Source organism: Hyposmocoma kahamanoa, unplaced genomic scaffold (assembly GCF_003589595.1).
Source record: "Hyposmocoma kahamanoa isolate Upper Pololo Valley unplaced genomic scaffold, ASM358959v1 101, whole genome shotgun sequence".
Classification (NCBI taxonomy): Eukaryota; Metazoa; Arthropoda; class Insecta; order Lepidoptera; family Cosmopterigidae; genus Hyposmocoma; species Hyposmocoma kahamanoa.
Window position 1 is genome coordinate 1870986 of NW_020653333.1, and position 17177 is coordinate 1888162.

Here is a 17177-nt window from a genome sequence, read left to right on the forward strand (position 1 = left end):
TGTGTGTGTGTGTGTGTGTGTGTGTGTGTGTGTGTGTGTGTGTGTGTTTGTGTGTGCAGGTGTGTCTTTTGTTCATACAACCTATAATATCCCATTGTAATGAAAAAATGATGTATGAAATCATACCACAGTAAATTGTAAGCACTTTACTGTGGTATGATTTCATCACATCATACCATAGTAACATTGCGATTGCTTGACACATATACAAGAAATTACTAAAAGTAAAACTTGTATATATATGTATATACATATATATATATATATATCTGTTAAAATTTCGATTAATATATTTACAATATTATATTACGTAATTTCCCTTTCCTATATTTACATATTTATTTTTATATTAATTTATATTATATTTATACGTATATAGTCCCTCTTGAGGTAAGTGTTTTGACTTTATACTTTAATACTAGTAGGGAGTGTTTTAAATTATTATTATTATTGTTTTGGATGTCCATTTTAGACTCTCGCCTTATTATTATTACTATTAGGGTGGCGTCATTCGGGGCACATGCAGCCCCTCATCACTGCGACCATCAACTGATCTATTGTAATCACCACAAATTTCAGTTCAGAGCCAAGGCCGACAGCATTGAAGAACTGACGGACTTTCCTGGCTTCGACAGATTTTATGCCTTTTGGTTGTGGCATGTGCCTTCCCACTATGGAGCTTCGTACGCCCATCAGGGGGTAGCATTGAGTGAGAAGATGAACAGGAGTTATCTACACACTCTATTCTCCCTCTGCTCAATAGTTGACATGTGCTCGTTCAAGCCACAATGTCCAGTTAAGACTCTGGTTGGGAATTCTAAAGCCATTCCTGTCCAATGACAGAGCTTCTCTACAGTGTTTGGTACAGCAGGCAGCTATCAAAGCTTTTGAAAGCTCAAGATCCTTGCATTGTACCTACACTTCTCGAGAGACGAGTGTGCTCTCGTTCAGCAGAATGAGCTTTACCATGCTGTCCCTATATAGGTTCGGATGCAATAAAGGTTTCCCTGTGTGTTTTATAACATTTGTACCCTTTTTAGCCAACTTCAAAAAAGGAGGAGGTTCTCAATTCGACAGAATGTTTTTTATGTATGTTACGCGATAACTCCGGTGGCATTTGTGAACTGATTTTGAAGATTATTTTTTATTGGAGAGATACCTCAGATGTGGACCCAATTAAACTTGAAGAAAATATTCCACCTCTAAGGGTGGCAAACAAGGGGATGAATGACTTTTGAGGTCGGTTTTTTTAGTACTCTATACTGTTTTGTTTATTCTATCATTCTATTATTTTTGTTACAGCTTTCAGCAAGGTTTTTTTTTCCCCTTTCTACTTTCCATTTCCATTTTCTACTCTAATAAATTTATATGACCTGAGCCTTTGTTTTGCTTTCTCTAAATCTATAGTCCTAACGCGTAATAAAGCCGTTTTAAAATTTTTCACAGTTACATATATTTTCAATAGCTTGTTTTTTTTTATAAGGATGTTACTTACCCCTCATAACATCTTGGCATAAAAGTCGGACCTCTTCATCAGTAAGAGTATGCGTCTGAAACAAAATAGTACATTGTGTTACAAGGGCGTTAAGTTGGCAATTACGTACAAAGGGACATTCAAAAAACAAAGGCCGTTTAATGGCCCGAACGTTTGTAATCGCTGTTCCGTTGTGTGACATACAACGTTTTCCACCACATTTGCAAGGAAGTTTAAGAAAAAGAAAAATTAAACTTAGAATCGGTACGCGTTATATCATAGGTTCCCAAACTTTACACTTTTAGGAAGATAAAAAAATTTCAACGCCCACCATCACCAAAATAAATTGAAAACACGCATTTTTTATATTATCTTAACACAAAAAAAATCACAATGAAAAAAATATATGTGGCGTTAGTTCATAGATAATTCAGGTTTTTTTTTGCCCCTTCCCCCTGGGATTATTCATCGCCCATTGGTAGGTACCACTTTGGGAAACTATGCTTATATAGTTATACATATATATTGACGTGGTGTGCGGTTGTGTGATAGAGTGAAGAATGCTGTTATCTGTGAAAAATATGGTTTGAAAAATATGTAGTAACAAAAATAGAAAAGGGTATGCTTAGGTGGTTTGGGTAGTTAGATTAACGAAAGAAATATATACAGCTAATGTAAAAGGAGTCATTGGAAGAAGACGGCCACAAAGAACATTCTCCGATGAAATTGAGCATGTTCTTAAAAAGGCTGGACTGCGTAGTGAGAAGAATAAGAGAGTATGTATGAAAATATTGATTAATGTAAGTGAAGCAAGAGAGGTTTGTAAGGATCATGCGAAGGGGCGATCGATAGTCTCTGCCTACTCCAGTGGGAATCTAAGGGCGTGTGTATATAAATAAATAAAAAATAAATATATTGAATAAATCACAAACTAACCGTTGCCATTAATTGTGGCATTAACGGCCCTGGTAAACCTGGAAGCCCACGCATGCCAGGGCTTCCTGGCGATCCAGGGGTGCCATCTTGGCCGCTGTACCCTCGAGGTCCTGGTTCTCCTAGGTCGCCTTTCTGCAATAATATAAGTAAATTAGTGAACAAATTTTATAATGAAAAAGTGACACCCTTGCCATGTCAATATCTTTTAGATTTTCTTATTGTAAGATAAAGTGTAACATATCATCCACAAACATATCATCATTGATTCTGGAAAACAGAGATCCAAACTACTACAATTCACTATTTTATCTGAGAGTATATTTACCGGAATAATGCTCTGGCCGCAAAGAGGCGGCCGCGGAAGCGTTCCGGGCACGGGAATTTTTGTAATATGTGAGTTCAGAACCCTGGCACACAAACTTGCGCCAGCCGCGCGTCGGCCGTGCGTTATTACATCTGCCGCCCACTGCTGACTAAAACTACTTAACTTAGCAAAAGCTAGAGCACAAAATTCTCTTTTAAAACAGTTAAAATTAGTTAACGTATTCAACTTATCGGAACTTATCCAAAGCACCTAGTTACACGAGTCCAGTTATCCAGTTACACGAGGAGAAAGTTTTCGAGCGGCAGCCGCGCGGGGTGAGCGCGGTGAAATACGTATCGAATAAATGCGCCCTAACGATGCATAGTTGTAATATCAATATTTAGTCACTTAGCCTCGTTTTATACATATACATTACAAAAATTTTCGCACCCGGAACGCTTCCGCGGCCGTCTCTGTGTGGCCAGAGCATGATAGATACAGAGTCGATAGTTAATACTTCCCTCTGAAAATTAATTATACATATATCTTTGAAATGTATTACTATTGGGTACTTTACTACGGTATGCGGTGGTGTATTCTGAAGAAAAGTTTCATAATTTGTAAGTAGAAATATAACTAGTTTCTTTAGACTTCTTTGGTTTTTAACTGCCTTCAGCAGCTTGATTTTGATTGCCTCTCCCGATCGGAAACTGCGTCTTTTCCGAGTCGAGGCGCTTAATTGCGATTTCTTTTTAGAACTTCTTTTTCGACATTTCAAATCGGAACAATAGTTGATATAACTCACAAATTAGAAAGATATAGTAATAATAATAGGTCTTAGGTCCGTAAATATGGTTCAAACCAGCTAACAAGCTGAGAAGACTAAAGTAAATAATAATAATAACGCACACACTCAACATATCCACGAACTTGTAAAACTCTGTGTCGCGCGTATCATGGACACACGTAGACAACCACAAATTACACCCAAACTCACGAGAGATATAAATGTAGGCCATACAAATATTCTCCCGGCCCGGGAATCGAACCCGGGACCTCTGTGGGGCAGTCCAGTAAGGTAACCCTATATAAAGCAGAACAACACAACAAAAAGAAACAAAAGTTTGTTATTTTACAAAAATTTACCTTTCCCCGCCTGGCAAAGCCTTTCAACACGATAGAATACATGTCCCACACATACGAGTACACATAAAATAAAAAGTAGGCCCTTCGATAGGACCTATCAATTGTTTTGGAGAACCTTCTCTGAACATAGATAGATAAACACTTTATTCACTAGTATGACACAAATACTGATTGAATACAACAGGAAAAATAAAACATTTTTGTCATAGCAGTAAAATGGCGCTGACTCAGCAGTTCCCTAAGGTGCTGGTTTTCAGTCAGAACCAACGAGAAGTACTAAATCTAGAAGTTATTTGTAATGAAAGATCTAACAAACGACTAGGAGGGAAATTGATCATTAAAATAATAAATCTAAAGTAACCTATTCGATATGTAAGTGCATGTGCTGATTTGAATATACATACCTATAAGTGCAACTGTAAGTGAAAATAAAGATTGTGAATTATGTTATTAAGACCGGTTAATAATATAATACCTCTCCTTTCTCTCCTTTTTCGCCAACAACAGGAGTATTATTTCGCTGCGTCATAACACGCCCTGGAAGCCCTGGAAGTCCCGGCGGACCGTCAGCACCTGGTAGACCCTGAAAATACAATTAGCAACCTTGTTCATAGATTATTTAATAGTTACTACGTAACAGATGCATTTGAGAATACCTACGCTTTCATAGCCTACTAAATCTGACTAATGACACCAGACGCTCACTACAAGGAAAAAGGAACCTAAGCACGCGTTCAGAGAGGTGAAAATAACGTTGCCCGCCGTGTGCAGTCATGCGTAACCGAATATGCTAAAATTGTACAAGGATTGTAATGTAAATTAAATACTTGTCAGAGCGCTTGCACTGCTGGCGATACTATCAGCGGTAGGCACTTATCGCGTAACCTCAAGCGAGTCCTGCACCCTTTGTGATGTAATAGAAGGCCAAAATGACTATTTTTCTTGAGACAGGTTTAAAGATTCTACAAACGTAATTAGTCGATGACTTTTTTATACTTAAATAACCGCCTAAGTGTGGTGTAAACCACATTTAAGATTTATTTCTACAATATTACTTTAAATAATACTAAAGTGCATAGTTAATTATTATATATTTGAATGCTGGTTTCGTGTATAAAAAAGCAATGATATCTTTTATAATAATTGAAAAAATAATAATAACTAAATATTTTTTATACTTGAAATCCAAATATCTGCCACCTTTACCTACTTCTGCCGCCAAGCAGTAATGTCAGCATTACTGTGTTCCTGTTTAGAAGGGTGCTGGTGAAATTACAGGCACATTGGGCTTGACAACTTATGTGTCATGGTGACGGGCGCAGTGGCAGTGCGTCTCAGATCTTTGCAATTTAAAGCTCTGAGTGGCACTGCACCTATTATGGACAGGCGTGCTTAGCTTACCGTCAGGCGTACGACTTCTTCGTCCAGTCACTAGATAATATAAAAATGAATTTAAAAAGTCAGTTACACCACTTTTGCGCTGATAGCCTCGTCGAAAAGTTATAAAATTTCACATATCCAAAATTTGTTTCATGTAGTTCGTGCTATTTTTATGACGTCATGCGATAGACGTGCACTTTAGACATAAGTAGGTACGGAATATCTTGCCCCACAAAGGAACCGAGAACCCTCTGAAGTCATAACTTCGTAACACGAGCTTCCATTTATTTCTAGTAATTAAAAGTATGTAATAATAGACTTACCATATTTACATAAAAATAAAGTGATTTATAAAATATGGTGCCTATTTTGTAATTTACGATAGAAGAATTGATATAAGTGGGATAAAAACAATATATGGTTGAGTATAGTTTCACTGTGTCCGGCCAAACTTCGACATACAACCCTCATTGAAACATTAAATATATCCAGTATTTTATCTTACCTGTGGTCCTTCAGCCCCTAAATCTCCTTTATCTCCTTTCATTCCATGAGGACCTGGTAGACCGATCCGCCCATTTTCACCCTGTTAAGAATTTTAAGTAGCTTGATTATTCAAAAAAACATTTGGTTTTATGCTGGACATAAATCATGTCTTATCGAAAGCATTTATTAGTCACTGGGTGTGCCCGATAGGGCGGTGAAAAGGGCATCATACAAGGGACATCCTAGTGGTCGACGAACGATTGGTCGATAGAGGGACGAAGTTGTGAAAAATCTCCGCGCCCTGCACGCAGAGATTGAGCCATCTCGTTGGGTCAAGACCCACTACAGATCGCTGAATTAGTGTAAATAAGGCCTAAGCAGAAATATCGTACACAGTATGACCTCTTGAAGCAATGAATTACATTCCTACGCCTTCTCAGCTACCTAGCTGGAAAAGTGTAGCTAAGCAGAGACGCCTTCTTGTGAGCGTTTCTAGCCGTATCTAATTAACTTTTTTTTAGGAAGTGTAAAATAACATTAGCAGGGTTGTCAGTTTTCATAAAATTTGCAATAGTCATGAAGATGTTGTTGACAATTTTATCGATAGATTGTAAAAATTAGATGTCTGAATTATGAATGTTTACGACGTTCTAATGATTATTTTTTGTGTTACTGCCTTCTTCGTTCTTATTTTGACAGTTGGCGTACTAGTGTCCAATTTCCGTAATTTATTCATATACATTTTAACGAGAACAGGCGGATTTGATTAGCTATGACGAATTAAAATGCAAAACTTTAAAACATGTTCATCTATAGCATAGTTTCCCAAAGTGGTCTCTAGCGCCCCCCAGTGGGCGCCGAGGAGTCCTAGGGCGGTAGGGCCTCGGAAACAACTGGGAACGTTGATGCTGTCCAGAGGCTGCTACCTACCGCATTTAAAGAAAATGTCAGAATTATATATTTACACTTCACTACATACGTATATCTTTTTTTTGCTTGTGATTTTTTAAATTAAATTAATATAAAAAATACGTGTTTTCTATTATTTTTTGTAGTGGTGGGCGTTGAAATTTTTTTATCTTGCCTAGGTGGGCGGTGAGCTTCAAAGTTTGGGAACCTATGATCTATAGAGATAATTCTAAATGCAATATGAACTTACAAAAATTGAAAATACAAATAAACGTGTGCTCAGTATTTGGACGAATAATGAGCCGATGATGGTTGGAATGAAACGAGTTCCGTTATTTATTGCATAAGCGTAGCCAACATCCAGTCGATAGTCGATAGAATGTTTCTCGACTGCAATCATTAGCTGCTTGCAAGCGGGCAACACTATTGTCAATAAACTGTCATTTTACTCCATCTTAAAAAAAGACAGACTATCGTGGATATACCGTAGCTGAAAAGGCGTAAATTGTCACTTCGAAGGGACACACCGTGTAAGATATTTCGGTTGTTTAGGCACTTCAAAAGCGACTCATCTATTCTTGGATGACGTACACATACTGAAAACCATATACGCTGCCCGGAATACACTGCAATGCCAAGAAAAACGTGTGAAGACACCGATTCCCAAAAAAAAATTTGTTAGTATATAAAAATATTATAATACCTTATCGCCCTTAAGCCCAATAGGTCCAACTGGCCCTGTCGGACCTATAGCTCCGGGCTTGCCTGGGGGACCCGTATCGCCCTTTTCCCCTGAAACAGTAATAAAATTTAATAAAAATAAATAAACCCTAAAACATACAAGGAAACTGTCTTAGGAACCATTAAGTCAAATCATTTTATTGAATTTGATCAATTCTGCAGTCCCTATTTTTTTCCGATACAATGAAGTCATCCTTATAAAAAAATGAGTCTATTAGCATTAAATAAAAAAAATAGACAATTTCATTCATTTTGTAAAAAAAAAATTTTATGGAATTTGACCAACTGTTGTCCCGATTTTTTCGTCCCATACAATGTAATGATCCCTTCATGAAACTGAGTCGATCAGCTTATGAACATTTTTTTAACAATTTTATTCATTTTTGTGGACAACTCGCGCTTGACCAAAAAATTGACTATGTCAAAATTGTTTCCACAAAAAAAACTTATTGTTCTTATGACAGTTTTCTTGTCTTTTCGATGGTTTCGGATTTCCCATAGATATGGATTCCCCATACTGTCGCATTACCGAAAACACTCTGTATAATTTTGGCCAACGTTCTGAACGAGCTCATTCTTCACCCGAACGCGCGAACGTCAAATAATAAATATTTGGTGGTTATGACTGTAATTACGTTTGTGTTTTTATTGTATTAATTTTATGCTGAGAGAGGTTAGGAAAATTAACTACATGAAAAAAAACACTTAATATAATTGACTTCCATTTGTATTAAAATGGATTTCCGCAAAGTCACATCTAAATCTATTAATTATAAAAATTTAAATAAAAATATTAAATATAAATAGTAAAATAGATTTTTTATTCTCATTTCTTGCCTAGATACTTTCTTCAAATTCTCGTATTCATTAGTATATTGCTTCCAAAGTACAGTCTGGTATTCATAGTTTTATTCCAGATAAACGTGGGATATTAAAAGAAACCAAAACTTTAATGAAACTGTTCAATCTTCTTTTTTTAAAGTATTTCGAACAAAATTATCACAGAGTTTTAAATGCCTTCGCGCGTTTTTTTCTTAGAAGAAAAAGATACTTTTTTTACACCTTTTATTTGGGTTTTTCTTAGAGAACGGAAAAAAAAAAGTTTTTTCACACCTTTTATTCTTTGTCTCGCTTGCACAGTCCTTACCTACCACCATCGAGTATACAGCATCGAGTACTACTGGGAATAAACGTCACGCGTTTGTATTATGTACACTCGTCGTCTAATATTTTAATAATGCACGCACTCAAATATTCAGAATCCCACATAAACTAGGTACCAACAATTCTCATTAAATTCTCGTAAAAATTTACAATCAATTACACATCGCTCCCCCAATAAAATAGTGACGATTTAAGTAAAGTAACATTTTTAGGTAAATTGACAAAAGAATGTGCTAGGTAAAAAATCAAATCGCACATTTATCAATATTATTAAATTCTATTAGACACGATAAAAAAGATCAACGTCAACATCAACCCACAATATTTTAACCCACTGAAAAAAATACAATAGTATATTTCATACGGTTTTTATTCATTAACATGTAAATTTCTCAATAATTACACTTTTTTAACTCTTTATAAAACAATGATGGTGCGATCTTATGCAGAATATTCCAGATATTTTCTAATTTAAATTTTATAAGTAACGTTTTCTACGTACTTACTTTTTAGTAAGTAACTTACAGACACTCACTAGGTATATCCAGATAGTCGGTGAAACCGGGAGGTCCCCTCGGTCCTGCGGGACCTGGTTCGCCTGTTTCACCAGGTAGTCCAGGTGATCCTCGTACACCTGGCGTTCCCTAGAAATTTCGTTACCTACTGTACACCGTCATACTTGACATTATCATACCGTGCAAAACAGCAGTTTACTAGCAGTAGAGCTCCTTGTGAAAGAGTTCGTCGAGGGAAGTACTGCAACCTTACCTATTTCTGCAATGACTTTAGCATTATTGCGTTCCGGTTTTGAAGGGTAAGGGTGCTGGTGAAATTACAGGCGCATGCGACTTTGCAACTTATGTCTCAGGGTGACGGGCGCAGTGGCAGTGCCCCTCAGATCTTTACGATTTAAAGCTCTAAGTGGCATTGCAACTGTTATGGACAGGCACGTAGCTTACCATCAGGTGCAGGACTTGTTCGTCCCGTCAGTTGATATTATAAGAAAAAAATTGAAATATAGACGGAAATAATTTAGGTACAGTCGCGCCGGCAACATTCTAACAGTACCTTTAAACAAAGAGCATATATATCATCGGTGTTCTGTAGACATTTCGTAGAATTTTCAGGGCAGCATGTTTTAGGTTTTAACGACTGTTTAGGGTACATGTAAGGAACCTCCCCACACGACGAACCATTGTTTTCCTGTACGTCTAGCGCCTCATGGGCAACACTCGGCCAATACCTTGCGTCGATTTACAAACCCTTTCCCTACGATGGCAAACATATCCCACCGTTCAGTCTGGAGCTCTGTGCGGAGTCTCGATTGACATAGAGGATTTCTCATCGGAACTCTGCCGCATGCTACACTGCGACGTCTTGTATGTCCAAAAATCTCGCCGAGACGAAACATAAGATGGGCCATACATTCCTGGACTCACGTTTAACGCCGAGACTGTCATCCGAAACACAGTAACGCAGTGTTTCTCATATCTTGCCCTGCATGCCCTAACACCTGCACGCTTGAGGATTTAATGGCGGCTGCTAGTGACGCGGTGGCGTGGCTGAGTTCTGAGCCACAATACTATATTGTATGCCATGGATACGATAAGAAGAAGACGATTGTTTTAAAATAGTTACGTCCTGTTTTAAAATTGAATTTTAAAACAGTCCACTGAAAGAACTTACGAAATATCGGTTATGCCCTTTCTACAAAACACCGACGATATTAAACCGCTAAAGCTTGTTGATGAAGCTAAATATGTGTGTGAGAACCGTAGCAAGTGGAACACTATGATGAAGTGGATGGTTGTATGTGATATATTTACGACATTTTATACATAGAATTTCGTAAATAAGTACTTTTCAATATTTCAACCCTTCGAATAATAAAGCCACATGTGATCTTAAGGCTCAACTCACATTAGCGCAGAGTCGAAGCGTCGCGTCGCGTCCTGTTTATCAACTACAACGCTTGGGGACACGCGTCAACGGGCTTCGCCGCATGACGGGACGCTCGCTTTAGTGCGCCCGGAATACAGTGTGATCGGCGTCTGACGCCTCACTGCGCTCAAGTGACGCGCGGCGACACGCGTCGACGCCCGTTTCCATGTTTGCATAACACAAATTTGTACCTCAACAATGGGAAAATAGAGATTAATATATATATATATATATTAATCCCTATTTATATATATAACATGACGCGTCGCGACGCATCGACTCTGCGCCAGTGTGAGTTGAGCATTAGATGTAAAGTGCTTTTATCAAATGTCATAAAAATAATACGAACCACATAAACAAATTATGTATATGTCAAAGAAGGATGGCGACATCCCGTGTATTTTGTGACCCAGTTTTTTTGACGACGTGCATTAAGGACCTATCAATACTTGTAATTCATTATCAAAGCGTCAAAAAAGCTAATTGAATACAGCCTGTACAGCTAGGGTTATAAAGTTGATATAGGTTATGTTTATATCATTGTCCTGTATTTCGCTTCAGACGTTTGTTTGTAGCAGCAGAAAACAACAAGTGTTCAGTTTGTTCCCAAGAATAATAAAGAACTTCCCGAATATTCCCAAATCTGTCAAATTCTGTCACATTTAATATAACTTATCATGTTCTGCAGCAATGAAAATGAATAAAAATTAAATCTGCCGAAAAAACTGAAATCTGCCACAAATAGTCACACTGTTCTCAATATCAATTTGACATTGACCTTGGCAAGAGGTCTCTTGTCAAAACGTTCTTTTGCAATTTTCATTATCTCTTATCGCCGAAGCATTTTAATAACCGGCAATCTATCTCGCCACCGCTCCACACGTCTTTCAACCCTGACGTTGGCGAAATCGTCGCGCAAAACGACGGAGCCATAGATACAAAAGTTGAAGTTGATTATCTCTTATTTAAATAATGTCTAAATATTTTTATCACATTGTATTTTATTTTTTGCTTTATGCCCAGTAATGGCATATAGCATTTAATTATTTTTAATTCATTTGGTATTTTATAGCTTTCATGTTTTATGTCTAATCTAAACTACAGTGTTTTTGCATATTTTTTTTCAGGCATAAACTAAAACGCAAAATTATACTAGCAAAGTCCATGAACGGCTCTTCGTCGTTATTGGGACACCTGTCGCCATCCCTTTTTTATAACTCTCCTATTGCTAGTCTAATTTTGTTCGTAGAACCTTTAACACCTCTCTCCTGATAACTTGGCATTTTACAGATGTGATCTTATTACACCAACGATGCGCTTTCAACTTACATCTTTGCCATCCTTTCCAGGCAGTCCCGCGGGCCCTAATTCTCCATCTTTTCCTGTAAAAAAATATGTCCTTTAAGAAACTAAATTCTAAACTACTAGATACTTACTAAATACGGGGCACCAACAACGAAGAATCCATACCTATATTTAGAAAATAATTAATCGAAACGTAGCATAATACACTAACCTACATCAACCAACTTTTATGTACTTTAATGCCTAACAATGTGTGTTTTTGTGTGTGTGTTTGTGCCTGTGTGTGTGTGTGCCTGTTTTTCTCACAGTCCCATAAGTTTCTACATTAGTTTTGATTATAGTGAGGGAGTATAGGGAGGGTTCCCTACCGACCCATAGGGTATACGAGAAGGCCACCTAAGTCAGGTCCTAACACCAGATCAGCCCGGACTTCATCCAATTCTCTGTAAGGCCTTAGGTGAGCCGTCCCGATTACAGCACCGAAGAGAAGAGAAGCCTCTGTAAGACTATGGAGCGTGTATTGAACAGCCGTCTCCTTGGATACCTCGAAGATAACGATCTTCTCAGTGCTCGACAATATGGTTTTCGCCGTGGTCGATCTACTAGGAATCTTTTTGCGTATGCCACACATTTATGGCGAGGCAGTCGAGAAACGCGGTGAATCGTTTGCCGTGTCTCTCGACATATCAAAGGCCTTTGATAGGGTTTGGCATGATAGCCTGTTAAACAAGCTTCCAGCTTACGGAATTCCTGTTGGCTTTTGCATACGGATAGGCGATTTTCTGAAGTATAGGTCAATTCATGTAGTTGTCGATGGTTACTCGTCTGCTCCTCATGGTATAAATGCCGGTGTACCTCAGGGATCTGTCCTCTCCGCCACTCTATTCTTGCTGCATATCAACGACCTGCTGATGCCCGGTATCTTTGGGTATGCAAACGACAGCATAGTGATAGAGAGTTATGTCTCAGACGCACGAAACAAGAGCGAAGAGATCCGGTGTAAACGAGAGGCGATGGTCACCCGGTTGAATCAGAGCCTGAAAGCGGCTTCCAGCTGGGGAGATGCGAACAGGGTCAGGTTTAATACAGCTGAAACACAGGCGTGTCTTTTCGCATCAAAACGGAATCCCCTACACCTTACTCCGACTTTCCGAGATGTATCCGTGCCGATAAGGGTCCACCTTGAGCTACTTAGTCTGGACTTATCATCCAACCTCTACTTTGGGCGATACGTCGAGTGCTTGGCAAAAAGTGCTGCCAGAAAACTAAGCATACTTTATAAGGTCAGGCGGTACTTCACACCTGAATAGCTTTTAAATCTGTATAAAGCACAAGTTCGATCGTGTATGGAGTACCTACTGCTGCCACCTTTGGGACGGCTCTGCCCATTACCAGTTAGCTACCTTGGACTCGGTGGAGCTACAAAACTCTACCATCGCAGAAAAGTAACCTGCTTGTCGGTTTTCTATCGGATACATTTCGGGGAGTGTGCGCAGGAACTTTTCAATTTAGTTCCACCATCACCGTTCCTCCTTCGGTCGACTAGAAGGTCCGGAGCACTCCATTCTTATGTCGTTGATATTCCACCTATTCGCATTAAGTGCTTTGCTTCCTCCTTTCTGATGCGACGGCAAAGGAATGAAATGCTCTTTCGGCATCTGTATTTCACGAAAAGTACAATTTGGGGCTATTCAAGGCTAGAGTGAATAGGTATTTTTTTTAAGGCTAACGCGGCCCATCGTCGGTCACATCGTCACTTAACATCATCATCAATAACATCAGGTGAGATTGTGGCCAAACGTGTGTCTATTATATATTAAAAAAAATCTAATTTAAACCTTTGCTATTCTGATAAACTGGAGTAGACATCAATCAACAATATTGAAAAGCTGGTAGAAGAACTATTCCTCTTTTTATTACTACTCTCTCTTTCACCCGAAAGGTCTGTCATTGCAGAGAGAATGATGTATCTGAGCGTGTAAGCAACAGAAATATACACTACATTACAAATATACAATATTAATATATACCCACATATATACCACTTATGTCTTGCATATGTATGCTACCAGCTATGTCGACGACCTTGGATAAGATGTCTGGTATATTAAAATTTAAGTAGGCACATAGTTAACTGAAATGTGTTAGTAATATATTATTTTTCATCTCACTAGCTCGCAAAGGCTTTCTTTCTCATGACAAATTTGCGCGCAAAGCATTTTTTGCACGTTAGCGTGGAAAAAGTTTTTGAAATTCGAACTTGACGATGGGCTGTGGTGCACCTAACTTTTTCTTTCGATGAAAGAAAAAGATACGTTCAACCACGCGATTTGTCGTACATTACATAATATAAATCTATTGTTATATTTCATTCTTATTGTTGTTGACATTAAATTGACAATGATAACTAATTGTGTTTATTAAATTATTTAAATTCGTTGAAGAACTAAAATAATTTCAATAATCACTTAATCACACAAAATAAAAGTGCAAGCAAGAATAAAAATTGATGTAGTGTAAATTCAGAGCACATCTGAATATAAACTTTTTCTTTTAGCTAAAAAACTGATGTATAGAGCAACTGTTTTTGTTTCATCTACCATTTTCCTCGCTATAGTGAGGTGAAAAGTTGTATGTTTCGCTCAACAGCAAAGTTGTATTGCGTCTCGTGTCTTGAAACCCTCGCTACGCTCAGGAATCTATTTTAGAACCGCTGGCTTCTCTCGTGGTTCAATCTTAACTTCCTTCGCTTGCTCAAGTTTCAATACAGGCACTCGCATGAAACAACAACTTTACAGGCTTGCATAACAACTAACTATTGTATGTATAATATTTACCATTTTCTCCTCGATCTCCTTTTTGTCCCGGCAATCCTGGCGCTCCTCGAGCTCCTCTGGTTGTCGTAACCTAAAAATGTAATGAACATTATTAGTAACATTAAACAAGCTGTAATAAATAGGTTCCATTACATTGTACCTTTTTTTATTAAAAAGTAAGTACGCATTTCACCTCCATCTCACCTGATGGAAAGCGTACTTGTGATTTAAAAAAAAAAATACAAAAAGTGTTTCAAAAGAACATTGAAACTTTGTTAACCGAGGTTCGACTGTATTTCTTTTTTATGTGTTTGTTACGCGATTTCGCCGCCATTTTTGTAAACCTATTTCGATGATGATGAAAATGGGTACCTCAGTAGTGGTCCCTTGCAAATTTGAAAAAAATATTCCACCTCTAAAGGGATGAAACCGATTAAACTCATACGTAGAACAAAGATGTATGTGCAAGACTACTTGTTCTCGAAACATAGTACACTTCGTTCGTTCTTCTTCGCTGTGGATGTCAGATCGACCGTTTCGCTCGATTTTATATTTCCGAAATGAAATAAGATATATAAATTCTCAAAATACCTTCAGTAGACCTTAGTTTGAATAAGGAAATTATTCTCGTAACGTACTTTTTCTCTTTTTTCTCTGTACAAACACGTCGGACCCTGTTCTTCGGATGAGTCGATTTATTCGATTTCACCCACTTTTCTTTAAACGAGTTCAATGAAACTTAGCAAATAGATATAATTGCAAAAATTTTTGCGGTCGGTTCTTTTAATGAAAAAGTTGTAAGCATTTAAATAAATATATGTGCTCTAAAAAGATGTCGTCAGTGTAAAGATAGAAAGTCTAAAGTACCGCTGAGGAAAAAGAGTCATATGTACGTTGAATTTAGGTTTCTTGTTATGTCAAAATTTGTCCAACGTTCGTAGCGATCTGAGAACTTTTTTGGCGCTTCAGTAATCCGATAATTTGTCACTTTCTCGTGTTTCCACGCTGTTGAATTTGTTTTACGTCTAACTTGCATTTGGAAATTGTGTATTCTTTTCGCATATGATATTTCTTTACTTTTTAAATGTCCCAATAATAATTATCTTTCAAAACTAGTCAAAACTTTTAATACAATTTCTCTGTGGCTCTCTGATCATAGCTTAAAAATAAATAATAAAAAAACTAAATGTGGTATGCTTTACCAAAAGGAAAAAAAAGATTTAGAATCAATAACAACTAATTTACATATTGAGGAAGTAGAACATTTCACATTTTTAGAATTGACAACAGATACTCATCTAAACTGGAAAAAACATATTGAAAACATAAAGACCAAATTATCACAGTTTATCTATGCACTATCTGTATTAAAATGTAACGCAAAAGCAGAGTGTGCCCAGACTGCCTATTGCGCCTATGCGTCTGCTTGACTTCGGTACGGTATTTTGTTATGGGGCCACAGTACTGACGCCAAAAATCTTTTTATTATACAAAAAAAAGTATGTTCGTATAATCTTTAATATCCGACCCAGATATAGCAAAACAATTTTTATAAAAGAACATGTACTTATACTTCCTTGTATATAGTTAATGGAAGAAAAGAAATTAAATTAAATAGCCCACATTATAAAGCAGTAAAAATCTATAACAAATTACTTAACACATTAAAATAAAAGAAAGAAGCTCCACATTTTGCAATAAATTCAAATTATTACTAAATCAGGAATGCTATTACTCAGTTAATGAATATCTTGAAGATGACTCTCTTAAGCATAGTTTCCCAAAGTGGACTCTACTAGTGGGCGCTGAAGAGTCCTAGTAGTAGGGGTTTCGAAGGCAATTGATATGATGCTGTCTAGGGCGTGTTACCGTATTTGAAAAAAAACCTGAATTATTTATTCATTTATTTATTTAACTTTATTGACCACAAGACATGATGGTAAATACAAAAGGTGAACTTAATGCTAAAAACATTCTCTACCAGTCAACCTTTAAGAAAAACTAAATTTACGAACGCGGCGAATTATGATATTAATGAATTACATATTACATATTATTATTTAAATTATATTAATAATTATTAAACAAAATGTTACGTCAATAATAACTTGTATGTAATAAATATATAATCACATATAAATGTATAATAAATATATATAAACAAACGAACCTAATACATTCATACATACAACCTAACATAGTCATATACATAGTATGTATAGTATATATACAGAATATGATGATGATTATCATTGTGACAAACAATTTAAAAGATGCTCATGTCAATTATCTATATCAAGTACTCTACAAATATTTCTCCTTTTTTAATTTTTTTTCCTTGATATTTTTTGTGTTAAGTTAATACTATAAAAGGTGCCATTATTATACACCTTAGTTAGTTTATTTGTTTAATTAATTTTAATTTCTTAGAATGTATACAACTTTATATTTTAATATTTTATTTTATTTTATTTATTTTAATTAATAGAGTCAATTTCAATATGTATAATTATCAAAATAATAATAATAATAATAATAATAATAATAATGTAACTAAAGATGTAATGTTGTGGAC

General features: G+C 36.7%; 1 protein-coding gene across 1 annotated transcript in view; it reads right to left on the bottom strand.

Moving 5' to 3' along the window:
* Positions 1–17177, bottom strand: part of LOC113230338 (collagen alpha-1(IX) chain-like) — a 60095-nt gene that overhangs the window by 9400 nt on the left and 33518 nt on the right. Inside the window, exons 12-19 of the mRNA XM_026464233.1 lie at positions 14624–14693; positions 11811–11863; positions 9076–9184; positions 7339–7427; positions 5746–5826; positions 4336–4443; positions 2411–2542; positions 1496–1550 (exon numbers count right to left, since the gene is read on the bottom strand). Coding sequence (XP_026320018.1) covers positions 1496–1550; positions 2411–2542; positions 4336–4443; positions 5746–5826; positions 7339–7427; positions 9076–9184; positions 11811–11863; positions 14624–14693 — 697 coding nt within the window. The remainder of the gene's footprint in view (positions 1–1495; positions 1551–2410; positions 2543–4335; positions 4444–5745; positions 5827–7338; positions 7428–9075; positions 9185–11810; positions 11864–14623; positions 14694–17177) is intronic.